Genomic DNA, 27,960 nt, shown 5'->3' with positions numbered 1-27,960 from the left:
GGACTCAAAAATCCCCTATCGGTTTGGCTCTACTCCATACTGCTCTGCTAACTATTCATAACAGCAATGGAAAGATACATTTCACATCATCACACAACAAACCAATATGACTTAGAATATTTTGATGATTTGGCTATTCTCAATTATGCCCATTCCATAAAAAAAGACATCTTGATTATCAACACCCCTTGGCAAATGGAAAATAAATGTGATATATGCTAATGCAGTTTTTCCAAAGACCACTAGATACTGGCTCTGGAAAGGCTAATTTTATTGAATGCTAATAAATTAGATTCATCTAATGTTAGAGACACCAACATTCCATTGGTGCTATCTTACAATAGCAATCATTTTGAAAGTTTGATTCCAGTATCTGACAAAGATATTGAACAAATGATTTGGTGGAGGCATTTAAACAAAAGCAATTTAAAATTCCTATATATTTGAATGACACCTACAAATTAAATAACAACAATATCAAAACCAAATCACCTATGACTATGGCAGGAGTAAAAGGAAGGCATTACACAATTTAAAAGGTCCAGTGTGTAACATTTAGAAGGAGCTATTGGCAGAAATGGAATATAATATTTATAAGTATGTTTTCATTAGTGTATAATCACCTGAAAATAAGAAACGTTGTTTTCATTACCTTTAGAATAAGCAGATTTTTTCTACAGAGGGAGTGGGTCCCTTTCCACGGAGGTCACCATAGTTTCTCCATCATGCTTGGGACTGGAGGGTGATGTGAGCAGTATTCAAATGGTTGCAAACTGCAATTTCACCACTAGATGCCACTAAATCCTACACACTGGACCTTTACTTCTTCTCTTGTTTACTCAAGAAAAGAAAGGAGGACCACACAACAGATAGTCTATTGGATTATTATAGAGAATAGCAGAATGTTGTCAGACCAGATCTGTCAAAAGCAGTTTAGAAATTTGCTAATACACTTGCAGAAATCTAAAACATGCCAAATCCATAACAACTACAATCTAGAAAAAGATCTCATAGGAAATAGAGTCAAACATTCTAGAGTGCAGGCAGCTGCCATACAAAAAATGCTAAAAAAAGATCCAATCCAATATAGACTAATTACAGCAACAACAAAAAAAAAAAAAACAGATCAGAACAGATGTGAAAAAAAAAAAGGATTGTGTCTGTTGTAGACGAATTCGGTTTTACAACCAAGTGAAAAGTTTGGCTTGAGGTGGAGTGCAATTAAAATGCACATAGTTAATATCCCCATATTTGAACAAGATATTGTTAATACAATAGAAACATTACCTCGAACACCAGATACAGCTAGAATTGTAAGAAACAAGTTCATTAAAAACACTCACGTTGACCAAGATATTTGTTTTTAAAGTCATGCGAGCCCTACAAACAACAACTGGTTACAACTCCTTATTTAAAATTGACAATATAGATAATTCTAATAAAAACATTGACACATGCAAAAACAAACTGATGATAGCCTTCACAGTTCTAACGATAACACTGAAAGTGCTCATCTTTCTCACTCTGATGATGAAGAAGATGACATATACGGGACCAATGACCTCACTCAAAAGCAAAAATGTGACAGACAATGTTTCTTAATGACAATCCAGAAGTAGATGTAAGATACTACGTAAACCCACTCAAATAAAGACTTTGACATCAAAGCTATGCCTTTGCTGCTTTTGCTTGTAATGAAAAACATCAGCTCGAAAGATGTATAAATATATCTTTCTTAAAAAGGCAAAAAAAAAAAAAAAAAAAGCAAACAACTACTGGATGCCTGAAATAAATACAATACACTAAATCACCCATACCGTGTGTTGGATAATAGTCCTGGTACACAAACAAACATAATATCAAAATCTAGAATAAGAAAATCTAGGACCATTACACTTATTTTTCACCTCAAGTTGTGCAGAAAAAAAGGATGAATGAAAATTTCACCCCTTTCCTGCAAAAACACCAAACTGAATACCATGTTGAAAATGATCGAGAACAATGTTATACTGATGGCACACCTTTAGAAGAATTCCAACAAAAAGAAGAAAATATACAGTAATTCATCAAACATAATTTTCTAACTTAAGCCCATTCTCTGTACAATACTACAACTACAGAGTTGAGTTTCAGCTTCTTGGACATATACATGGAACACTATGGCTTAACTGGTAACAGTGATGTCGAGAAATTGAATTAATTTTTTAAATAGAAAACTTCATGAAAGAACCTGTGGCAAAACATTATGCAACTATAAATACTTATCTAAAACTTTGTGGGCAAGTTATGGTAATTGAAAACATCTTAAATGAAAGACAATTGAAAAACCCTGTCACAACTGTCATACAGGATGAAATCTTGATAACTGAACTCAATATCTTCATTGCAAGACAAGACCAGAAGGCATAGCAAATAATTAAATCAAGGCAGAACGACTCAAGCTAATTTTAACTGCAGCAAATCTTGAGGGGAACTTCCATGAGACACTTTCCAAATATGAAGAGGCTCTCACTTTATCATCTCGTGCATATGAGGTCATTGTACAAAGAGTTATTGATGAAATGATAATTATAAAATAAAATATATAAATTGTAAAATGTAAAAATGTATAAATGAAATATGTTTGGATTATTATGCAGTAATCACCTACATCACAGACTATTACATGAAGGATGAGTTAGGAACAATTGAATATATTAGAAAATCTTTAGAAGAAAATTACAGCCTCAGAGAAAAATGCATAATGTTAAAAATGCTTTTTAGACAGAGACACAAGCTGGAGAATGTGAAATCTACTACAAACTATTCCCTTTCTTACATTTTGCACAATCTAATATTTCAACAATTTACATCCCCACTGGCTTCAAACTAAATAGAGCAAGATTTTTGAAACAAATCTCAGAAAACATGACGGGACTTCAATTAAGTTGTTGAAGGAAAATATGGAAAATGTTACATCAAAACATAATGCAAGATCTGTAGAGAAAATACACAAGACACTGAAAACATGTCTACAAATCCCCAACATATCATTTCAGAAAATGAAATAATTCATGAGTATCCAATCTCTTCTTTTTCTCATTTACCAAAAAGAGGCTTCCCAGTTACATCCCTCTTTACACTTCCACTTCACGACAATATTAGTGGATGAAACTTAAATCCACAAGAGTTTTAAAGTTCCATAAATTTAAACATACTGACAATCCCCATTAATTTTATTACTCAGAACTACTAACTAGTTTTTCTACCCATTTCAAAACGAAATTTTTTTTAATAACTTTAACAAGTGTCATTAATTATACATAAAAAAATGAAACAGCAATTTAAAAAAAGCCCCATCTGGACACATTGATAGAGACCAGGAAGCGAGCTGAACAAGTCATTTCAAACGGTGATGATCTGGATGGTAATTGATAGTAAATGGACTGTACTTGTATAGCACATTTCTAGTCTTCCGACCACTCAAAGCGCTTTTCACTACACTGATGGCAGGTGCCAACTGCTTGTCATTACAAATAAACTAACTCATTCACACACACACACACACACACACACACACACACACCAAAGGCACAGCCTATGGGAGCAATTTGGGGTTCAGTATTTTGCCCAAGGACACTGACATGTGGGCTGGGGGAAGCCAGGAACAAACCACCGATCTTCCGATTAGAGGATGACCCGTTCTAAGCCACAGCCACGCCCACAATCAGAAATACTTTATTGATCCCCGAGGGGAAACTCTTTTGTTACATCACCAGCATGTCAGTGCACACAGGAATAGAAGTACTAAGCAAAAAATATAATGCACTATAATATAGGTCAGAAAATAAATTAAGTAGCAAGTGGGCATAAGTATAAAATTAAAATAAGTGTGAAGTACAAAGTGGGTTTACTGGGTGATGATGATAACAATAATACGGTATAAAGTAATAGTGCATGAACTGTCAAGTTCCAATAAGGAGCAGGAAGATGAGGAAGCAATGGAACAAGGAGAACAAGAACACCTAGATATGGATGTCAAAGATCCTTCTGACCTGTTCACTGACAACCATGATTCAACATCTGGAGATTGAACATTTAGAAGAAACATGACAATGAACTTTACTCCAAAATCTAAACTTTGGACACAGACCAAAGAGCTGTTCTAGACAAAGGCATTCAATTTGCTAGGCAATCCCAAAGAGCAAGAAAACAAGGAACCCCTTGGAAACTCCTCCTCTGTGGATTGTTCTTGGAGGTGCTGGATCAGGTAAAAGTAATATCATTGATGTTCTCACACAAATGTTATTCACCCCTATAACTTAAAGTTGGCTACATGCAACTCTTATTCCCAAACAAGATGCTGTAGGAATGGTAAAGAACACACCATCAAAATTGGCACTAAAGTCAAGCTAATACACAATATAGATGTGATAGACAACGTAACTACTGGCCCCTTGGGATAAGTCATTGGATACCAAAAAGATTCCCTCAATGTAAAATATGTTATGGTGAAATATAATAATGAAGATTTAAAGAAAAGAAGTCTTAACTTTGACAGAGTATCCTGGAATGAATGCCACTGCAATTGATTTACTGGAATTTGAATTTAAATTGAAAGAAGGACGTGCCTCAACTGTCACAGCAATAAATCTCCCCTAACACTTGCATGGGCTACAACTACTAACAAAATTCACACACAAACTTCAAGATCACATGGATAAAAAGCCAGATCAACTGATCCTTGACTTAGACTGTTGGCTTCAGCCTGCAATGATATATGTAATGCACTCACGAGTACAAAGCTTCATACAAGATACTCTTCCTACAAATAAAATTAAGCCATGGCCAGATGCATGCGTGTAATTGCCATGGGGGACTGTGGGACACATCCCCCCCAATATGTGAAAGAGAGTAATATGATGGAACATATTACTGTATTGCTACTACTCAGATCATGAACAAATATCCATTACACTTGAGATAGAAGAATAAATACGCTGTACAAATTTGATCAACATCACGTCTGTTTACCTAATAACCATACTACAGCAACCTCTAAAACAATGTTGTTCTTCTGCATATTATGTTAGAAAAGTAAAAATAAATAAATAAAAACTCAGCCTCCATTCATTTGAATGAGATCAGTCCAGGAAACAGCGGAGGTGCCAACACAGAGGGCTCCAGAAAAAAATACATGGTTGTCGGGAGAAAAAAAAAGTGCTTTTTGCACATTCCTGGTAGATTACTTTGTAACGTGAACGCTGTATTTCCAATGTTTACCATGCAATCATTGCAACGAAAGATAAAATTGTTGCCGCTGTGATAACTCAAACTGGACTTCCTGGATTGTATTTCACGTGTCACTGGTATCTGGAATAAAAAAGCCCCACCAACATATTGTTTTAATGCAGGGCTGTTTTTGGTCTGACTGCCAGCTTAGTCAGCACTAAAAAGGTTTAGGAAGCCCAGTTTAACCTGTTGGTCTCTCTGACTGTGATGTCACAGAGTGTCATGATGAGAAAAATTATTCTAACTGCTTCCAGTTTCCAGTCTTGAAATAAACAAGTGAAGAATGAAGAATCAGCTGCACTTGAAAACAAACTTGGTTAAGCTGTTACATTAAACATGTAATTTACAGTCTGCTTTAATGGAGGTATTTCATGTTTCACTTTTGCTGGAGAAAAGGCAACGCTAATAGCATCTGGAAACTCTCCCAACAGGACTAATCTGATAAACTGAGGAGGTGGGGTCTTACAATCAGGTTAGTTGGGATTCATTTGGATTTTTCTGTTCAGATCAGTATGACAGATTTGTGTAAAGGAAGTTAGTTTTATCTAGAACAGACCTTTTCCCAACAGGTCAGTACATTAGATTCAGCACTGACATAAAAGTGGTTGGCTTTGAATTTCACAGGGTTTTAACAATATAGCTGCTTAGGAAACCAATTCTAATCCTGTCAAAAAACAAAAACTTAATGAGTAAAATAAAATGTCAACCTCCTTCTGCAGGCCTGCCAGCTGGGCAGTGAGGCTCTCGATCCTCAGGGTCGATTCTCTGAGCTCCTCTCGGGCCATGTTGGCTGATGCTCCATTCATCTCAGACAACCGTCGCAGGTCCTCCAGCTGGAGACAAACACACAGATGGTTCGAGAGTCAGCAACATCAACACCGTTTCCTTTTCATCACACCCTGAAAGAGGAACTGCGCAGTGTCAGACACTTCCTGATATGCAGGAAGTTAGAAAAGTGTTGTTTGTATGTTGGCTTTCTTACACAAGTTACTTACAGTTTCAGATGATTGTAAAAAGAAAAAAAAAAGACAGATTGTTGCTTACTTGCATACTGTGTATGACAATGATTTTAAGTGGTTTGTCAACGTGCTACAGAAAGCATATGACTGTATTTTGGCATTTAGCTTTTATAATTGATTATGGTGTCAGCACTACAAGCAGTTGGACCAACTGTGTTTTCCGATAGTTTGATTGCTGCCAAATAATCATCTTCACTTCATCTGATCTTGTTTTGTTCCCCCCCCCCCATGTTTTGATGGATTAAAAGAAGAAAGTAAAAAAGAAAATACTGTGATAAAAAAACCTTATCCTTAATCAACACAGCAAAACTAAAAGAAAAAAAACAACATTCTTTTTCAACTAGGGATGGATACCGAAACCCGGTATTAAACGGGCCCGGGGCTAAGGATCAAAAGTCTGGTTACACTTCACTAGAGTCGATGCTGACAATGCCGTTACCACAAGTGCAATAATTTTGTATATAAGGGCAGAAACACGAGCAATCTTTCGAAACATCTAGCAAAAGTGCATCACATACAGGTGGAGAAACGCAGTTTTCAAATGCCTAGCTCATCATCTCTTGTTGCCCCTTCAACCTGAGGTAGGTTAACTAAATTATACAAACATGGGCTAATGATTAATAGTAACCATAGTAACTAACTATATTATTCTCCCTGGACCTTGGATAAAAATGTTTTGTGTGACAAATCCATGCTCCATCCATCCTTGTCGTGACTGTAGTGATGTAATCACAGGCCATGACCTGAGTGTGACCTGGAAATGAGATACGAGTTTATACATTTTCCAAAGCAACACCGGGAAAAAAAAAAAAACCCTCTTTCATTGAGAAAGAGAGACCAGTGTTATTTTTGGATGGGCTTGGAGGATCTTGCTGCACTGCAGTATGATGGAACCTCACACTGTCCAATATGACACTATAACAAAATTGAAAAACTGTAGCTACTTCCACCTTATATTTGCACACTCTTTAAATGTGACTTCATGCTGATTAGTCAAAAGTTTTGTATATTCTCACACATTGAATGAGCTGACATAACAGAAACAGGTTTCTCTTCATTACGAACAAGACTGAGAATACTGTGAGCAGAAGACTCAGGAGAAATCTGTTAAACAAGACTGTTAAATGTTCTGTAAAATAAAGATAAACTAAATAGAGCTGTGTTAGAAATCAGTAAAAGTTAGGTGAATAGAAGTAAATTGAAGTTTTCATCACTGCATTTGCATCGTAGAACCAAGGTGGCACAAGTGCATCTGAACAATGGAGGAAAAAAAGCTGTAATCACGAATACTGAGCAGCGTTCTAAGTTGTAAGTAGCTCTGTCCACATACGTTTTTGTGTTCTTTTGGACTGGAACTGTGTTTCTGGTTTGGTCTAGGCCCTGTAATTCCAAAGAAATGAAATCTTAATGCTCCAGCATACAGTGATATTTTAGACAATAGTGTTCTTTCGACTTTGTGGCAACTTTTTCGTTTGGCCCTTTCCTGTTACAGCATGACGGTGGCTGAAATGGTTTACCCAGTTTGGTGTGCAAGAAACGCGATGCCGACTGTGAGCCAGGCCTTATGATGCAACATCTGTGTTTGACCACACTAATGCCCTTGTGGCTGAATGGGAGCAAATCCCTCTAGCCAGGTTCCAAAACCAGATTGCTCTAGCAGCACATTAATATCAACGGTGTTGGAAACACATATTCAGCTATTATATATGGGTGCATTGTTATCAACATAATAGTTTGGTCATATTGGCAGTCCTACTGCCCCCATGTTCCTGTTCAACAACTGCTACTATTCAATTCAATTTTATTTATATAGCGCCAATTCATAACAGAAGTTATCTCATTGCACTTTTCCTATAGAGCAGCTCTAGAACGTACTCTTTATAATATTATTTACAGAGACCCAACAAATCCCACCATGAGTAAGCACTGGGCGACAGTGGCAAGAAAAAACTTCCTTTAAGAGGCAGAAACCTTGGACAGAACCAGACTCAATGGTGGGCTGCTGTGTTAGGTTTTGAGAGGGAGAGCGAGAGAGAGGTTTTGGGGGAGGGGGAGAGGGAGGCACAATGCAAATACCACCTAGATTTTTTAAAAATATTATAATTAGTCTTACCATCATTATTATTAATATTATTAATGTATCATTTTTTATTAATATTATTACCACTACCATTACTATTACTTTACATCTTTGTTAGACCTTTTCCGACCAGCGTGGAACCAACTCCGTTCTGGTTTGCACACCTAATTTTGAACCGTTCAGTGCATTTCGACCAAATATAAATTGGTTCGGAACCCGAAAAGTTGGTTCTCAGCTGGAACCAAAAAATATCAAGTTTTCCTTGCAAACCGAAGTGGGCGTGTCATGTTCTACAGATCGTTGTGCATTGTGCAATGCCCTCCGCTGACACATCCTTGATTACAATGGTTCCGCTCAAAACTGGTGGAAACGCGGGCTGTTTCACTAGTTAGCACTAAGGTTCCAAGAATCATGAACTGAACTGGTTCAATAACCACAACTACAGGGAGTGCAGAATTATTAGGCAAGTTGTATTCTTGAGGATTAATTTTATTATTGAACAACAACCATGTTCTCAATGAACACAAAAAACTCATTAATATCAAAGCTGAATATTTTTGGAAGTAGTTTTTAGTTTTAGCTATTTTAGGGGGATATCTGTGTGTGCAGGTGACTATTACTGTGCATAATTATTAGGCAACTTAACAAAAAACAAATTTATACCCATTTCAATTATTTATTTTTACCAGTGAAACCAATATAACATCTCAACATTCACAAATATACATTTCTGACATTCAAAACCAAACAAAAACAAATCAGTGACCAATATAGCCACCTTTCTTTGCAAGGACACTCAAAAGCCTGCCATCCATGGATTCTGTCAGTGTTTTGATCTGTTCACCATCAACATTGCGTGCAGCAGCAACCACAGCCTCCCAGACACTGTTCAGAGAGGTGTACTGTTTTCCCTCCTTGTAAATCGCACATTTGATGATGGACCACAGGTTCTCAATGGGGTTCAGATCAGGTGAACAAGGAGGCCATATCATTAGATTTTCTTCTTTTATACCCCTTTCTTGCCAGCCACGCTGTGGAGTACTTGGACGCGTGTGATGGAGCATTGTCCTGTATGAAAATCATGTTTTTCTTGAAGGATGCAGACTTCTTCCTGTACCACTGCTTGAAGAAGGTGTCTTCCAGAAACTGGCAGTAGGACTGGGAGTTGAGCTTGACTCCATCCTCAACCCGAAAAGGCCCCACAAGCTCATCTTTGATGATACCAGCCCAAACCAGTACTCCACCTCCACCTTGCTGGCGTCTGAGTCGGACTGGAGCTCTCTGCCCTTTACCAATCCAGCCACGGGCCCATCCATCTGGCCCATCAAGACTCACTCTCATTTCATCAGTCCATAAAACCTTAGAAAAATCAGTCTTGAGATATTTCTTGGCCCAGTCTTGACGTTTCAGCTTGTGTGTCTTGTTCAGTGGTGGTCGACTTTCTGCCTTTCTTACCTTGGCCATGTCTCTGAGTATTGCACACCTTGTGCTTTTGGGCACTCCAGTGATGTTGCAGCTCTGAAATATGGCCAAACTGGTGGCAAGTGGCATCTTGGCAGCTGCACGCTTGACTTTTCTCAGTTCACGGGCAGTTATTTTGCGCCTTGGTTTTTCCACACGCTTCTTGCGACCCTGTTGACTATTTTGAATGAAACGCTTGATTGTTCGATGATCACGCTTCAGAAGCTTGGCTATTTTAAGACTGCTGCATCCCTCTGCAATATATCTCACTATTTTTGACTTTTCTGAGCCTGTCAAGTCCTTCTTTTGACCCATTTTGCCAAAGGAAAGGAAGTTGCCTAATAATTATGCACACCTGATATGGTGTTGATGTCATTAGACCACACCCCTTCTCATTACAGAGATGCACATCACCTAATATGCTTAATTGGTAGTAGGCTTTCCAGCCTATACAGCTTGGAGTAAGACAACATGCATAACGAGGATGATGTGGTCAAAATACTCATTTGCCTGGGGGGCGCTAGTGCGCATGTCTGAGGTATAGACGCGTTTTGCCAGGGCTCCTCCCCAAGGCCTCGACAATTTATTATTTCACCGTGTTTTATTTAGTTTTAGGCCATCAAAGTGTGTTAACTTTATGTATTTAGTGTGAACTTTCGTCTCGACTCAAAAATGCCGAAGCCGAGTGCCTCCAACAAAGTTAGGAACACCGACGACCAAGTATCCGGAGCTAATGCTAAAGCTAGCTCGCCTGACAAGTCTGAAAAATTACCGGACACCGCTTATGCTATGTGCAAAGAGATATGTAAAGAAATGTCCGAGTCAATCTTGCAGGGGGTTAACGCCCGCTTTGATGCTTTTGAACTCAATTTCCAGAAGCTTGTGACGTCGCAGGCCGAGCTACAGGCCCGCGTGGCTAATCAAGAACAAGCTACGAACGACTTTGAGGCACGGATCCAAGAGTTGGAAACCAGGTACTCAGAGCTGTCTAAACAAAATAGTCAGCTCCGAGCCAAAGTATTGGATTTAGAAGCTCGGTCAAGAAGACATAATATTAAGATCGTGGGAATACAAGAGGACGAGGAGGAGGGTAAACCCACTGAATTTGTCTCCAGGCTGATTCCCCAACTGCTCGGGGAAGAGCATTTTCCTCGCCCGGTCAAAGTGGATCGAGCGCACCGTTCTCTTCAGCCGAAGCCACCCGTTGGTGAGAAGCCGCGCACAATCCTGGCGCGCATACACCACTTTCAAGAGAAGGAGTTAATTTTGCGTCGCGGGAGAATGCAACCACTCGAATACAAGGGCAAACGGGTCCTTATTTTTCCCCGATTATACCACTGAGGTGATGTCTCAAAGAAATGCCTTTCGGGATGTGATGCAAAGCTTGCGCAAAAAGGGGATCAAGTTCACGCTGCGGTACCCCGCTAGATTGCAAATCCATCAACACGGAGCGGAGGCACCTACAGTCTTTGAGGATCCAACGGAGGCAGCGCGATTTGCAGAGAGGTACGGTGGGAGCTCAGGAGAGTAAACTCAAATACGTTCGAACTTATCTTACCTCGCTGCTGACGTGCATACGTATCCTTGGGACTCAGTAGAGCTACAGCTTCTGGCGTGTAGTTACTATGAATACATAGTGCACTGAGACTTAATCAAGATCATAGAATGGTCTGATCTTATTTATTTTTCTTTATTTTTTTTATTTTTTATTTATTTATTTTTATTTATTTATTTATTTTATTTGTTTATTTTGCTTTCACTTTATTAGTGACTTTCTGACCGTGTCATTTCTTTCTTCAATTATTTTTCCTATTCAATTTTTTTTTATTTATATATAATATATTTTATATATATATATATATATATATATATATATATATATATATATATATATATATATATATATTTATTATATATTTTTTTTTCTTCCTTTTGACGGTGATAAGTTGTCCGTTCAAACATTTAAAGCCACGGGGAGGGGTTCTCTTTTCCTTGAAGTAGTTTTTTTTTCTTGTTGTTAAATGCCCGGCAGCTCCTTTTTGGATGGAATTGGGGAGTTTTGTGTCTGGTTCAGGTAGACACAATGGTGGGTGGGGTTGGTTGGGGGTTGTTGTTCTTGTTGTCTCGGACCGGTTTGTCATTTTCTTATCTGTTATTTTCTCACTTGTTTTTATCTTTCACTGTTTTGTTCAGTTTCATGCTACTAACCAATGTATGCTAGCAAAGTTGTATGTCCATTCTAATAACCTTTTTTCTTTTTCCATATGCAGAGGTCTTCTGGTAGAGTACTAACTGGGGGTAGGAATGTGACATTAGTCTCTTGGAATGTTAAGGGGCTAGGACATGCTATAAAGAGAGAAAAAGTATTTAGGCACCTTAAATCATTATCTGCGGATGTGATTTTTCTACAGGAGACCCATATTAAAGCTACTGAGCAGCGTAGATTGCGTTGCAGTTGGATATCTCAAGTTTATCAATCGCCATACACTCCTCACGCCCGCGGTGTGGCCATTCTCTTTCGGAAAAATATTCCATTTCAATTCTCTTCTATGATTACTGATCCTTATGGCAGATACATCATTGTTTCTGGTACCATAAATTCTTTCCCATTGACTTTCCTAAATATCTACGGCCCAAACACTGATGATCCTAATTTTTACAAAAAGGTTTTTGACTTACTTCCTGATGGTAATAACTCTAATATAATAATCGGGGGAGACTTAAATTGTTATCTAGACCCTTACTTAGACAGATTGTCCACTCGTCCACCCCCTGGAGTTGCATCAGTGCAAGTTTTAAATAATTTGCTTAATTGCAGAAATTTAGTGGACATTTGGAGAATTCAGCACCCTGTAGACAGAGATTATTCTTACTATTCGCATGTCCACAAATCTTATAGTAGAATAGATTATTTTTTGGTTGATTCTCAGTTAATCTCGCATGTTATTGATACCAGGTACCACAGCATTTTGATTTCCGATCACAGTCCCCTTACCATGTCCATCGACCTATCTCTCCCTAAGCGGTCTTATTCCTGGCGTTTCAATCCAACTCTGCTCACTGACAGTAAATTCATAGAATATATTACCGTCAAGTTGAAAGAGTTTCTGGAGTTCAACGACAATGGGGAGGTGTCAGATTCTACACTCTGGGAGACGTTGAAGGTGGTTACGCGTGGGCATATTATTTCTTACGAATCCGCTGCCAAGAAAGAAAGAGAAAAAAGACTTTTAGAGATACAAAGCGTTCTTCCTACTTTTGAACTGGCGTATCAGGTGTCAAATTCATCTAACAACTACAATAAGTTAATGAAGCTTAAGTATGAGTATAGCTGCATTCTTGGTGGTCAAATAAACAAGCTTTTTTGAAAATGAGGCAGAGGCATTTTGAAGCGGGGATAAGCCCGATAAGCTCTTGGCGCAACAACTTAAAGGGCTCAAGCTTCCAGGTCAATTTACTGCATCAAATCTAAGGATGGCACGCTGTTAACTAACCCCAAGGACATTAATGCCTGTTTTAAAGATTTTTATAGTGAACTCTATACCTCCAACAGTACAGCCACTCATTCCGATTTAACAAATTTTTTTGACTCTCTTGAATTACCTAAACTTGGTGACGTCGCTAGGGCTGACCTCGACTCTGATTTTACTTTGGAGGAGATAGTCTCCACCATTAAGTCATTTCCAAATGGGAAGGCTGCGGGGCCAGACGGATTTAGTTCAGATTTTTTTAAAAGATTTTGTGATATTCTCGCCCCACTCCTCCTCAGAATGATAATTAATTCTAAAAAAGATAACGTTTTACCTAACACATTGTACGAAGCGAATATATCTCTCATTTTAAAGAAAAATAAAGATGAAACCGACCCGGCTAGCTATAGACCAATTGCGCTCCAGAATTTTGATAGGAAAGTAATTACTAAAGCTTTGGCTATTCGGCTTAACAAACATTTACCCTCCATCATTCATCCTGACCAGACTGGGTTTATCCCTGGCAGATTCTCTTTTTTTAATGTGCGTCGCCTCCTCAATACAATATATGCTGATCACTCGAAAGTTAATGGAGCAGCAATTCTGTCCTTGGATGCGCAGAAAGCTTTTGACCAGGTTGAGTGGCCTTACATGTTTAGATCACTGCAAAAGTTTGGGTTTGGCGAGACATTTGTGTCATGGGTCAAAATAATATATGCCAGACCAAAGTGTTCAGTTTTAACTAATGCAGACAGGTCGCTTGAGTTTCCTTTACAACGCTCAGTGCAACAGGGGTGCCCCCTTTCACCTGCCCTTTTTGCCATTGCGATAGAACCTCTTGCCCTAAGTATAAGGTGTCATACAGGCATCACAGGTCTCGAAGTGGGAGGCAAGAAAGTTCTTATTAGTCTGTATGCAGACGATGTAATACTGTATTTGCAGAATTCTGAAAGATCAGTTCCCATTCTCTTAGATTTAATTATTTCTTTTGGGAGACTATCAGGGTATACAATCAATTTATCAAAGAGTAACTTTATGCCTCTTTCTGATACTTATAAATCTGGGTTTTTGGAGAATATTCCATTTAAGATAACCAGGGATCACTTTGTGTATCTCGGCTTGACGATCCCCAAAGATTCAAAATTATTATTTAAGTTGAACTTTGCTGAGTTTCTTTCAAAACTTAAAAACAGTATAGGAAGTTGGAAAATTCTACCCTTGTCTATGATTGGGCGTATAAATTCAATAAAAATGGTTTCTCTTCCCAGATTCCTATATCTTTGTCAGAATCTCCCTGTTTTTCTTACTTCTGCTTTCTTCAAGGAATTGGATTCTATAATCCTTTCTTATGTTTGGAACTATAAGACACACAGAATTTCTAAAATGCATCTGCAGAAACCCAAGTCTGCAGGCGGTCTGGGTATGCCAGTATTCAAGCATTATTACTGGGCCGCCAATATTAGGGCTTTAATGTATTGGGTGAAGGGGGCACCAGCTAATTTGACACCTGACATCCCCTTGTGGGTACAAATGGAGTCTAACCTGGCTGTTGGCACTTCCTTAGCGGCCATGCTGTTCTCTAAGTTTGAAAGGCCTTCAGCGATGAATAAGTTAAGCTTTGTGTTAAAAAATTCATTAAGAATCTTAAATCAGGTGAGAAAAGTCTTGTCCCTACCAGAGACCTCTGTTTATACAACAATTTGTTATAATCATTCTTTTTTAACCCCCTGGACTGATGGAACTTTCTTTGTCTGGAGAGAGAAGGGCTTAGAGTCCATCAGGGACCTTTATGTTGAGGGAAGGTTTGCATCCTTTAGTCAGTTAAGAGAGAAATTTGATTTGCCTCATGCACACTTCTTTCGTTATCTACAAATTAGGCATTATGTAAAGTCAAAAATTTGTAATTTCGAACAACTTCCTGAAAAACACGTGTTTTTCAATGTTTTTCTGAACCCTCCTGACTCTAGACATCTTATTTCCAAATTTGTTTGTTTATTCGAAAGCTTACTTGTTGCAGCTCCTACTGAGAGATTTAAAGCAGCCTGGGAGGAAGACCTGGGAGTTGAACTTTCTGATGATGTGTGGGATAAGTGTCAGGCTATGATACAGGTCTGCTCAGTAAACAGCAGACACCAACTGATCCAATTCAAGGTTGTTCACCGTTTGCATTATACTAAAACCAAACTGCATAAATTTTCCCCTCTGTTTCTCCAATGTGTGACCGGTGCAAGGTGGCAGAGGATACAACTTCTCATGCTCTCTGGTTTTGCCCCTTATTGTCTGGATTTTGGTCAAGCATATTTGACTGGTATTCCAAGGCTTACAATAGGCCTCTTCCACCTGTTGCAGAACTTGCAATTTTTGGTTTTTCACAGCGCACCTCCTGTCTCCCGGGGGCAATACAGCAATCTCTAACCCTGGGTATGATTGTGGCTAAGAAACTTGTGCTGAAGAACTGGAAGTCACCTTCACCCCCTTCCTTTCGGACTTGGATTACGGATATGATCTCTCTTATTCAAATGGAAAGACTCAGATTCTTGAGAACTAATTCCATTGAAAAATTTTCCGCTGTTTGGGGCTTATTCTTGGACCATTTGGACAAGTCAACTACTCAATCAGCCCCTAGTGGCTCCTCTCAGGCTAATGCTGGGGACCTAGACTGACTGTCTAGCAGGTTTTCACTGTAGTATTTCTGGCTGCTGAACTGAACACTTATTATTATGATTTTATTTACTTATTTATTTATTTTATTTTATTATTATTTTTATTTTATCCATTTAATTTTTTACTTGTTTATTTATTTATTTATTTATTTTTTGTGTGTGTGGTCCGAGACAGTGCTGGTTGTCTGTTCTGTGTTTATTTCTGAAAAAACTCTAAAATAAAATATTCAAAAAAAAAAAAATAAATAAAAAATAAAAAATACTCATTTGCCTAATAATTCTGCACTCCCTGTAATTTGGTGGAAAAACACTATGTGTGGAACTTGTATTGTGCTACTGTACTCTCTCTCAATTTTTTATTTAATTGGCTTTATTGGCATGACATTTTGGATCAAACATGTTGCCAAAGCAAAAAGTAACAAATAATATAAATAGTAAATAATAAAATGGAGAAAAAAAAAAATAATATCTTACATTGAAATATGTCTTGCTTTCTGACATGCAGTAACATATTCTCCTGCCAGTTCTACTGTAGTGCTGTCTTCTCCCAGAAGGGTTTGAATTAGTCTGTCTCTTGGGAGGATAAGAAAGTCTGTCTATTTGGGTTAAATATTGAGCTAATTGAAATTCTCTGTCAGGTAAAGTATAGCATTCTAGTTTTTTTATTGATTGGATTTCTGTTTTTCACTACTTGCAATATTATTATTATTAATATTATTATTATTATTATTATTATTAGTTTATTATCTTTGTTAATTTGTTTTACTTGTGAATTAAATTCATAGCATCACTTTGACATACAACTATGATTTCCTCATTTGTTACATTCCAGGTATTTTTATCTGGGTTCAGATAGCTTTGCTGTTCCAAGTATGCTCTGTGTTGGTGTGAATCAGAATCTGACTGACTGTCAAGTGGTTCCAAAATTTGATTGTTCTTTTTTTATTTTAATTAAGAGGGGGAACTGGCCCAGCTCTTTTGGGGGGTTTAATTTGAATAGGAATTTTCTTATACTGTAATAAGCTCCATGGGCTTTATCTGCTAATGCACTTACAGCCTTGAAAAAATGTCCTAAAGCAGTAATAGTTAGGCCTAGGTATGTATACTCCATTGTATGACTCAATGTTGTCTCTCCCAAAATAAACAGATTTTTTTAGTTTGTGATCTTGCTTTTTTAAAATCATAATTTTAGTTTTATCTAGATTTACTCTGATTGCCTAATTTTCACAGTAATCATGGAGTATGTTCAAATAGCCTTGCATTCCTTGTTCCAAATTGCAGGATACATGCCACTTTTTAATACCAAATTTAATCATTTTAGTACCGCCATTTTAAGTTTACTGTTACTGTGTTTCAACATTTCTGTCGTGATATCATCAATACCACAAGCCTTTCCATTTTTAAGATCAGCCAGTTTTTCTTGTAGCTCTTCCACTGTAATTGGACTGTCCAAAGCATTTTGGTTGTCTTCTATGGCATTTTCTAATAATTTAAATTTGTCAATTGTAGACATCTGTGTGTTTAAACCATAGTGTTCTGGATTTTGATATAAATTTGAGAAATTGTTTTTTCCAGACTGTATTGCAATGCTATGTGGTATTCCTAGCGTAATTCTTGGTTTGAGTCATTGTGTTTCTTGTTTGATAGATTTCTGAAAAATAAATAAATAAATAAAAAACATTCAAACCATTGTTCTTTTGCTTGTTTTTTTGTTTGATAGAGTGTGATCTGATTGTGGTCTGATATGGGACATTGTAGTAAGACTGTAAATGCATTTGTGTTTTCTGGATAGAGATCTGTGATTACATAATCCATGACACTATTTCCCAACACAGCAGTAGGTACACCTGCCCAGGGAGTCTCCTCGTGTCCTACCATTAACAATGTATAATCCTAGGGCTTTGCATACTTGTAAAATTTCTTTTCCACACTTATTCATCATACTATCATAGGGGGTTGGTATAGAGGAGATGTATCTAAATGATTATTGCCATCTTTATCAATAAAATCTTTCTCCTTGTCAGTTCTGGCATTGAAATCCAAACATAATACAGAGCCAAGCGACTGGAAGTCGCGTTCATAGAGATATTCTTCGGAATATTATGGGGAGCTTGAAGGTGGTAAATAGATAGCACACAAATAAACATCTTTAGTGTTTTCAAGAAGTCATCTGCTGATTTTTAGCCAAATAGTTGTTTTACCTTTTTTGACTGGTGATATATAATTGTGATGTTCCCATTTATAGCAAATAATTATTCCCCCAGATTGGGTTCTTCCATTTTTTATGTGGGAATATTTTAAAGGAAGATAGACTCAGTTCAGTATAGTTACTTTGGCAGTTTGAAGGGGTGTCATCGTGTCTCCATGTTTCATGTAAGTTAAAAAGATCAATGCTGTTTACACTATCTATAAATTCAGGACATGTAGTTTTCCATCCAAAAGTTGAATAGTTCAGTACATGTATATTCCAACTACTAACTGAAAAGGATGCTATTCTCTCATTTAAATATGTAGTGCTTCATAATAAAGTATTCAAGATACAAATCAAACACATCTGAATGAAAATATGTACTGTACTAAACTAAAATTGTTGTTCTGGAAGCTTTGTTCTGGAAACTGCAGCATAGGTGTCTGTGTGGGGAGTTCTTTTTGGGGGATGTATGACTATAGTAGTGACTGTTTATGAGGATGTTCTTCCTGGTGGTAATACTGTTGCTGTTTTTGCCACTGGCGGGGAGACAGCTGTGATCGAGAGAGCTGTTGGTGGTGAAGGGCCCAGTGCAGTTGCTGAGGGTGATAAGGAGGGTATAGCTGCTGATAGTGGGGATGCTGCTGCTTCTGCTGGAGGTCTCTCTGGTGCTGCCGGGGAGGAGTGGGATTTTGCTGGTGCTCCTGGAGAGGCTGGTGGTCTTTGTGGTGCTCCAGGGGAGGGTGGGAGTAGCTCTGGTGCTCCTGGGAATAGCGGGGGGTAGTGTGGCTGGTGTTGAGGTCCTCTATTCAGAGCTGTCTCTTAGATGCTTTTGGCAAAAAGTTTTACTCTTCTGTCATTGAGATGGATGTGATCATACAACTGCTGGTAACTTATTCTACTGAGATGAGTACAGCTTCTGTAGATCTCTGAGTTAATGGTGTTGATAATGTTTTGGAGAAACAATCAAGACGTTTCGGCTCATGGTTCTCAATTGAGAATGACTTCCGGATGGGAGCCGAAACGTCTTGAATTTGAAAACACTGTCCAGATGACTACGACTGAAACCTTTTCTATGTCGTCTTTAATTGTTTCTTCTAATGTTTGGAGTTTTTCTTTTATAATACATTGATCTGAATTAATTAGATTTATTGGTATGTCTTTGTACACATTTTTCAAATGTGCTCTCCAGATGTCACCATTTTGGAAGGGTAGTGCTTGCTTTGCCTTGAAGTTGTCCCACATATCCCAGAATTGATTTTGATTAATGGCATTTTCAATATCTTCAAGTTTAATGTGGGTATAATTTCATTTTTTGTTCCTAATGGTACGTTTATATTTGTTTAAAATTTCACTGAACCAAATGCATAAGGCTGGGTTGTTTGGTTGGCGATGTTTTTCATTTGCATTTTCTCAGGTCTTTTCTGATGGTCTTGCATTCTTTATCAAACTATTTGTCGGTGGTTTGCTTTTTAACAGGCTTCCGTTTTTGTTTTATATGGTTAGCTTCAATAGCTGCCTTATGAAATATATTGATTTCATCAATGGCCTTTATTACACCATCTCTGACCATCACCATCATAAAATAGCAAAAACAACAAACATTTGTTCTGTGTGTTTGTGAAAGACTGGAGGTGTGTGTTAATGTTCTCTCTCTCTGAGTCTGGTTCTGTCCAAGGTTTCTGCCTCCTAAAGGAAGTTTTTCCTTGCCACTGTCGCCAAATGCTTGCTCATGGTGGGAATTGATTGGTCTCTGTAATCAATATTATAAAGAGAACAATCTAGACCTGCTCTATAGGAAAAGTGCAATGAGATAACTTCTGTTATGAATTGGCGCTATATAAATAAAATTGAATTGAATAGTAGCAGTTGTTGAACAGGAACATGGGGGCAGTAGGACTGCCAATATGACCAAACTATTATGTTGATAACAATGCACCCATATATAATAGCTGAATATGTGTTTCCAACACCGTTGATATTAATGTGCTGCTAGAGCAATCTGGTTTTGGAACCTGGCTACAGGGATTTGCTCCCATTCAGCCACAAGGGCATTAGTGTGGTGAGATAACTTCTGAATTGGCGCTATATAAATAAAATTGAATTGAATTAAAGTTAGTGTGTTTGTGGAAGGCTATGTCAAGATAATTGTCACATTCACTAGTGATGTTTTAACTGTGTCCCTCAGTTTGTGACATGCAGTCACATATTGTGCAGCTAAGTTAGCTGCACATCCCTCTCCTAATAGAATCTGTTGCTTTTTAATGTCCTTTAGCTCTGAAGTTTGGGATTAACAAATCAAATGTGTTAAAGTATTCCACTCTGATATTATATTTATCACATTTTAAGAGAAGTGCATCTCTGTCTCCACATCACCTGTCATGCAGTGACCACACTCTTTCCTCTGTTAGTAACCATGAATTCTTGTGTCGTCTTCTCTCTATGGCTGCACTGTGGTCACTGAGTCTGTATTTAGCCAGGATCTGTCTCTGCTTTGTGTCTTTGACAGTAAAGAGATACTCTGCCAGTTTATATTCATGGTTTAGGGTCAGATACCTATTAAGTTTTGGGTTTTGGTTTGATTGGTCCAATGTTCCAGATAGGCATCTTTTGTTAATTTAATAATTGTTTACTCTGATTAGTGGTTGGAAAGCAGTGCTGTTCTGAGGTTGAACAGTATTGGGTGGTATTTGATCCATAAATCTCAGGACCACCTGACAGAAGGGACTCTTTTTAAGGTTCAGTTCTTGGGTTTGTAAGAAGATCTTAGGCAGGCCTTTCAACACTGCAAAGGGCCTGCCTAAGATCCTTGTAACCAGCGGCTGCCAGCAAACTTTCAACAAGAGCAACGAAGTGGTTTAGCACCAAGCTAGCTCTGAGGAGAATAACAGATGGAGCGACTGGCTTCTCTGATCTGCACAATCGGAATACTGCACAGCACAAGACTAAATAGGACCACAATTCTTCCCCGCCTGGCCTGTCTACAACAGGCGGACCATCGGCTAAAGCTAACAGCAGCACGCCAAAGCAACTTCTTTTATGGACTGGTAACGTTCAACTGAGCATTATATAGCTTGAAGCTTCAATTAAATTTTATTTACATAGCGTCAATTCACAACAGAAGTTGGCGACCGTGGCAAGGGGGGAGAAAGAAAATACAGTAGCGCAATGCCAATTCCACATAGAATTTTAAAATAGATGATTTTAAATAATGTAATGTTAGTGGTAATAATAATAATAATAATAAAAAATAATAGCAATAATAATGATAGGAATAGTAATAAGACTAAAAATAATTGTAGTAGTGGTTGTGGAGCAGCAGGAGGCCCAAAATCATAAATCCAGACTCTGCAGCTCTGTAGGCAGAAATACCTGCTGAAAGTGACAGAATGAGAGACAGTTTAACGTTACTTGGTTAAGCACAGGACTGTTTTTGGTCACTGTATATGTACTGATTTGATTTGAACAATATGTGAACCACCCTAAAGAGTCCCCTTTGATCCTACCATTAAACATATAGAGATGTACGGATCGACAGATGCACTAGCTCTCTCCCCATTTTGTTCACAACATGGTCTTGATTGTGTCTGAGGCAAGTGGTGGGCAAGTGCTGTTCTGACTAACAAGACATTTCCCTGGGCCTTAATAGGGCGCCTCAAGGGGGCAAGTGTAGACCGCACACATGTACAGATCATTGTCACATTTAGCAATATTTTTGTTTCACTTAAGCCAGATGTGTGTTGTTGCTTTATAAAATTATTTTAGATGAGATGAAAAGTCCTCTTTATACCACACAATAACCCCTCCTGAATCTCTACCGTGACGTACAGGTTTCGTGTGGTTTAGGGGTCCTCCCCCCAAAATGTTTAATATTATTTGACTAATAACTATGCATTTTCACATAATTTAGACTATCATAACAATATTTATTAAAAACCACATGTTGTAGTCACATTACACCCAGACATTAGCAAGAAAAAAAGTGAAACAAATATGCTCACTGATGAAGCAAGCACAATGTCCTGAAGTAACCCCTCACATTTTTTGTGAGTGATCGCAATGTGTGCCATAACAAATAATCACAAAATAACACTGGTTAAACTAGGTTTATAGTGAAGGGATTTGAACTGCGATTTGCCCATCCTTCCAAAGTCAGGGTGAAGCCACTAAACAGCTGTAGGGATGGGTATCGTTAGGACGTTAGGATTGTATCTTTATCTTGTCCATACTCTAGTTTTTTTTTTTTTTATATAAAACTAAATATTGTTTCTAGAGCAGCAACAGTAAAGTTTACAAGGGGGGGGGCTGCCATCTCAGCCAGCAGCTAAATTTTAAAATTTAGCAAATTCTTGTAGAGTTGTGGCAAACACAGTTAGGCTACATACAGATAGATTTCATTTTAGCTTGTTCGTAACAATTAGCTATTAGCTTAACACGCTGTGGTTGTAACAACTGCAGACAGAGCAGGTGGGAAAATTGCTTTTCTACTTTTTGAGTTGCTGTCAACTCTAGTAAAATGTTACCTTCACTTGGTTCTCTGTCTCCACCGCGGCCTCTCTGCTCTGTGTGTCTGCGTGTGTGTAGGAATTGAGAAGCAGGAAGAGAAGCTAGTGTAACCATAAAATATTTAACGGATCTGAATCTGCATGATTCACATGGGTCACACTTTCAGGTCGGAAAATCCGGAATTCTGTATTAATACGGTAAAATCACATCCCTGATATATACTGAAAACAAGCTACAAAATTTAAGACTTTTCAGTACTTTAAGGGCCTTAATTGTAGCTAAATTCATTTATCAACTTTTAATACTTTAAGACCCTGCAGACACCCTTTTAATAATTAATTACAAACAGATCATACAATAGCAAGTAAAACAGTATCTTCAAATTTAAATTAAATAATTATTAAATACAGAAAATGCAGAATACAATCAGGAACTAAGGAGCTGGCAACACACTTTTTTTTTTCCTAACCAAGAATCTTAAAGAGGAGTGGTAGCAGTTGCTTCACCTCTCCCATCTCTGTCACTTTGACGTAAAAGTAATAACAGCGATCTTTTGAGATCACACCTGTAACATTGGTGGTGTGGAGTGGAGTGGTTGTCCACCTGTGCATAGCTAGGCTGCATCCTAGGGGGTGGCATGGCTTCTACTAAGTCAGGCTGTGCTTCTGCATAGTATGCTGCTCCAAATATGCGCTCTTGAGGTCTGAAACCAGTGCCTGCCTGATTTATAGTGGGTGGGGGTCTAGCAGGCTGGGTTCTCCTAGGCTGGGCTCTGCTGGGCTGTGTTGTGCCAGATGTCAGTCTCCTCTCCCTTGGTCAGTGTGGTGTGTGCTGCTGTCCATGTCTGGGCTGTGGTGGTCCTGTGGTGGGGTGTGGCACTGGAGGCTCTCTGTCAGCTGTTGTCCGTCTCAGGTCCTCAGCAAACATCCAGACATGGTCCAGATTTAGGTGAACGTGGTCATATGTGTGATGTTGATCTTGTTTAGTGCTGCACATTCTGAGGTGATCACCCTGTTTACGTTGTGGATCAGGTCCCAGGGGAAGTCAGTCTGTGACAGCAGTGTGGTGATGTTAGCCCTAGGAAACTCCCTGTGTGCCATCTGAGCCACCTTGATAATGGCCTCTGCCTCTCTCCCTTGTGGCACAGGTCATTTGTTCCAGTGTGGATGTTGATTTTGTCAGGGTCACCCAGGTGGTATGACAGACGAGTTGGAGGGCTTTGTCAGTGTGAGGACACCAGAACTTCCCCACACTGTGACAAGGGAACAGCTTTCTGTGCTCTAGGAATTTGCCATTGGAGTTAATGAGGATTGCAGTTTACTGGCGCTTGTGACAAGGTGGTCCCTGTTCCTCTATGATTTGCTCTACTCTGGCTGGGCAAGTGGCCGTGTATATGGCTGGAGGGGCAATGTTGTCATGTGGAGGGCTGGGTCGTCTGGCCTGTGGTGCTGCCTGGCTGCTGGGGCCAGTCTGTGGACGACTGGGGAGACTGGGCTGTGGTGTTCCCAGGTTGTCGGGTCAGTCTGGGGAGGACTGGGGAGACTGGGCTGTGGTGCTGCCTGGCTCAGATATGCTATTGTTGTGATGTTAGCTTTAGTAGCAGGAGAGTTGTGAGTATCACTGTCTGGAGCTGGTTTGCTGACTGGTTTGGCTGTTCATAGCAGCATCTGTAGTAACAGTTTGCTAACCCACAGCCTAGCTAACGTTAGTTATATTACTTGTTATGTCGTTGTTCGCTCTCAAGGAGGGAGAGACACTCCTGAAAGTGCTGCACTGACACTGGTCTGCTGTGTGTGAGGGCTGCTGAAGCAGGCTGGTGGAGGAGTGCTGGTGGCTGTGTGGACATGGGAGGTTGGAGCAATAGTGCTGGGAGCTGAAGGCTGAGTGGTTGAATCTGATGAACTGTAACTCTGGTAGCTTAAGGCTGGGTGTCCGAGTCTGAAGAAGCTGTAGGTGCTGTTGCTAAAGGCACAGAGCGGGCTACTGTGGCTTAGTGGTAGAGCAGGTTGTCCACCAATCGAATGAATTTTGGTACAGTATCTGCATATAGCTGTCGGATGGATTTGTTGCCATGCTCATTATATTGCTCAGAGAGAGCTGAATGCCAACCTTCTGGGTGCTCCATGAAGAACAGCAGGTCTGTTATTATTGCTCTGTCACTTTGCCTGTTAAAGTCTGCTCTGAGTGTCTCAGGGTGGTCTCTAAGCAGCTTGCTTCTGTATTTTTTCCTGGTCTAGGTCTGAGATTCCTTGACAGTTGGTGCTGTTACCAGTTAGCTTGCTAGCTAACTAGCTTCTCCCACAGTTTTGTTTACCAATTTTAGTTTACTGGTTTGAAACTTGCCTACTTTGTTCCCAAATTCTTTAAGTTTAATTTAATAGAAAACTTGCCACTAAACTCGATCTAACAGCAATTAAATTATTTGCTGAAGTAGGAGCTCATGTTTTGTTGCTTCTTCTCTCTTGGTTGCCTGGCAATTCTCTCAACCCAACCTGTTGAGGCAGATGGCCACCCACCCTGAGCTTAGGTTCTGCTCAAGGTTTCTGCCTGTTAAAACTGAGTTTTTCCTTGACACTGTCGCCAAGTGCTTGCTCATGGTGGGAATTGTTGTGTCTCTGTAAATATTATTAAAGAGTATGGTCTAGACCTGTTTACCTATATGACAAGTGCCCTGAGATAACTTCTTCTATGATTTGGCGCTAAATAAATGAAAATGAATTGAATGTAATTGAATTAGTAGTTTTGCACTCTTAGCAATCAAACTTACACTTACATACAGTGGCCCTGGAAACGACTCGTCTCTATTGGTTGGCCAGTGTCTGATAAAATCTTCTATTGAGACACCACATACAAAGTTTCTGTCAGGACTCATGAGTTACAGTATATTGTTATATTTACTTGCCACTTTCTATAGAAATTCACTGTAGGGGACAGTCATTCTACATTCCTCCTCCTGTCACAACAGGTACAGACAGAAGATTTCAGTCAGCTCTTTCACATGGAATTAATTATTATGTGAATGGAGAATATGTACTGAGACAGTGGGGCGACAGGGCTTGGTGGTAGAGTGGGTCGTCCACCAAACGGAAGGTCGGCAGTTTGATCCCGGCTTCCCCCAGCCCACATGTCGAAGTGTCCTTGAGCAAGACACTGAACCCCAAATTGCTCCAGAAGGCTGTGCTATCGGTGTATGAATGTGTGTGAATGAGGTGAATGTGATATGTAGTTGCAGTGCTTTGAGTAGTCAGAAAGACTAGAAAGGCGCTATATAAGTACAGTCCATTTACCATTTACAGTGTGTGTATTGACAGTGTGCGTGTTCATACTTTGGCCAGGTAGGTGCTCTCCATGTTGTCCTTGTAGATCTTGATCTGCTCCTCATTTTGAGCCCTCATGTCTGACAGGGCCTGAGTCAGTTTATATTCATACTCCTCCTTCCGTCCAGAGTCCACCTCCACCAGTCGGGTCTCATACCGCTGCCGGGCCTCCTTCACTTCCTGCAGCACAGCATACAGTCAGCACTCAGATAGTATTCTCAGGTTTGATCCTGTCCAGATTAACTCTAGTCAGGATGCACACATTAAAGACATGAAACAGAAAGTGATTCATCAATTTAATTTAAATTTTAAAAAAAATAAAAAATTAAGACAGACAATCATTAGTTGCAGCCTGACTAAAAACTCAAGCCCATCATGTTTTTGTTGATGTGGCTACTTGATTTTAGACCAGCATTCCCCGAAGTCTCAGAGAAGCCAAATCAGAATCAATTTCTGATGTTAAAGGATAAGTCTGGTGATATTCTATATTTCTCTTACTGTCAGCAAATCTCATGTGTAGCCAAACCAAGAGTGAGTGTGTCCTACTAACAAGTATTGTGTGTGTATCCAAAGCCTGATACTTCTTACTCCTCTGGGCCATAGAGCTCCATTGCTGTGCAAAAACTATTACAAGCACATCAATGAGCCACACTGTTGCACTGAGTGACATGTTACTTCACTACCATGAACACACACACACACACACACACACACACACACACACACTGTAGTTTATTTTGACTCCATCCCACACACACCATCCTGCTGCTCCAAATAGTCACACCAAATGTGGATAAGCAAACTGCTGAAAATAGTCCCCAACAACTGCACTATTTCCTCCTGTTTGAGTAACGTTTGTAAAAACTACAACTGTTTCTATTATTTTGTCCACCCCTTTAATATGCACTGCCCAAATTTGAAGTGAATTGGATTAATTCTCTAGGAGGAATTCATTAAAAGTACAGAGCTTGTAAATGGTGAAAAATGGCACGTTAAATTCAAAATGGCGGACTTCCTGTTGGGTTTAGGGTATGGCTCTGTAAGATGCGTGTGCCAAGTTTCCTGAGTTTTCAAGCATCCCTAGCTGTCTGAAGGCTAAAAAGTCATTAGGGGGCACTATAGAGCCAACATGCCACCCCGAACCTTAAATGTGACATTAAATCGAAGCATTTACCAGTTAAACAATGGGTGCAAACTTTTGTGACTTTTTGAGCATCTTAAAGGCCTAAAAGGTTTAAAAAATATAAATTGACAAAGGAAATCCAAAATGGCTGACTTCATGTTGGGCAAACTCTTAAAAGAAACTATATGTTCTTCATGATGAGAGCAATGATGCCCCCAAATCTCATGAAGTTCAAATAAACTTTATCCCCACTAAGGCTGTAAATACTTGTGTACATGTGATTTATTTTTCCTTTTTTATTTGCAATAAATTTGCAAAGATTTCAAACCAACTTCTTTCACATTGTTATTATGGAGTATTGTTTGTAGAATTTTGAGGAAAATATTGAATTTAATCCATTTTGGAATAAGGCTATAACATAAACAAAATGTGGAAAAAGTGAAGCGCTGTGAATACTTTCTGGACTGCACTGTAATCTGCAGATGCCCCAGTTCAAGTTGAGACCAAACGTTTCTATGGATGTCCGTTGTGAGCCACGACAAAGGCCAAAATGTGGCCTGCATCAGACTAGGTAAGCCTTGTTTTTAGCCTAGCAGTTGTTGATCGCTTGTGGCCGGTGAGGAGGAGTGAGGAGTCAGCAGTTGATATAAAACAGAGCAGTCAAAAGCCAATCGCTATAAAAAGATCAATTTCCAGCCATACTGGATGAAATCTACGCTTCCCTGGCATATTTAGTGTTCGGTAACGGGCTCATCAAGGCAAGGAAGAAAGGAGAGGGAGAGCCGTTGACGAGTCAGAGAAGGAGAGGTGGTGACACGTCAGAATTTAAAAAAAAAAAAAAAAAGGAAAAAGCTGAGCGATT

At 39.0% G+C, this 27,960-nt stretch overlaps 1 protein-coding gene across 1 annotated transcript in view; it reads right to left on the bottom strand.

The window, feature by feature from the left end:
• lmnb1 (lamin B1) overlaps window positions 1-27,960 on the bottom strand; it is a 55,226-nt gene that overhangs the window by 10,448 nt on the left and 16,818 nt on the right. The window contains exons 4-5 of the mRNA XM_044173379.1: window positions 25,985-26,155; window positions 5,979-6,104 (exon numbers count right to left, since the gene is read on the bottom strand). Of these exons, the coding sequence (XP_044029314.1) occupies window positions 5,979-6,104; window positions 25,985-26,155 (297 nt within the window). The remainder of the gene's footprint in view (window positions 1-5,978; window positions 6,105-25,984; window positions 26,156-27,960) is intronic.

The sequence above is a fragment of the Siniperca chuatsi genome, linkage group LG18 (genome assembly GCF_020085105.1).
Source record: "Siniperca chuatsi isolate FFG_IHB_CAS linkage group LG18, ASM2008510v1, whole genome shotgun sequence".
Lineage (NCBI taxonomy): Eukaryota > Metazoa > Chordata > Actinopteri > Centrarchiformes > Sinipercidae > Siniperca > Siniperca chuatsi.
This window is presented reverse-complemented; position numbering and strand designations above follow the sequence as displayed.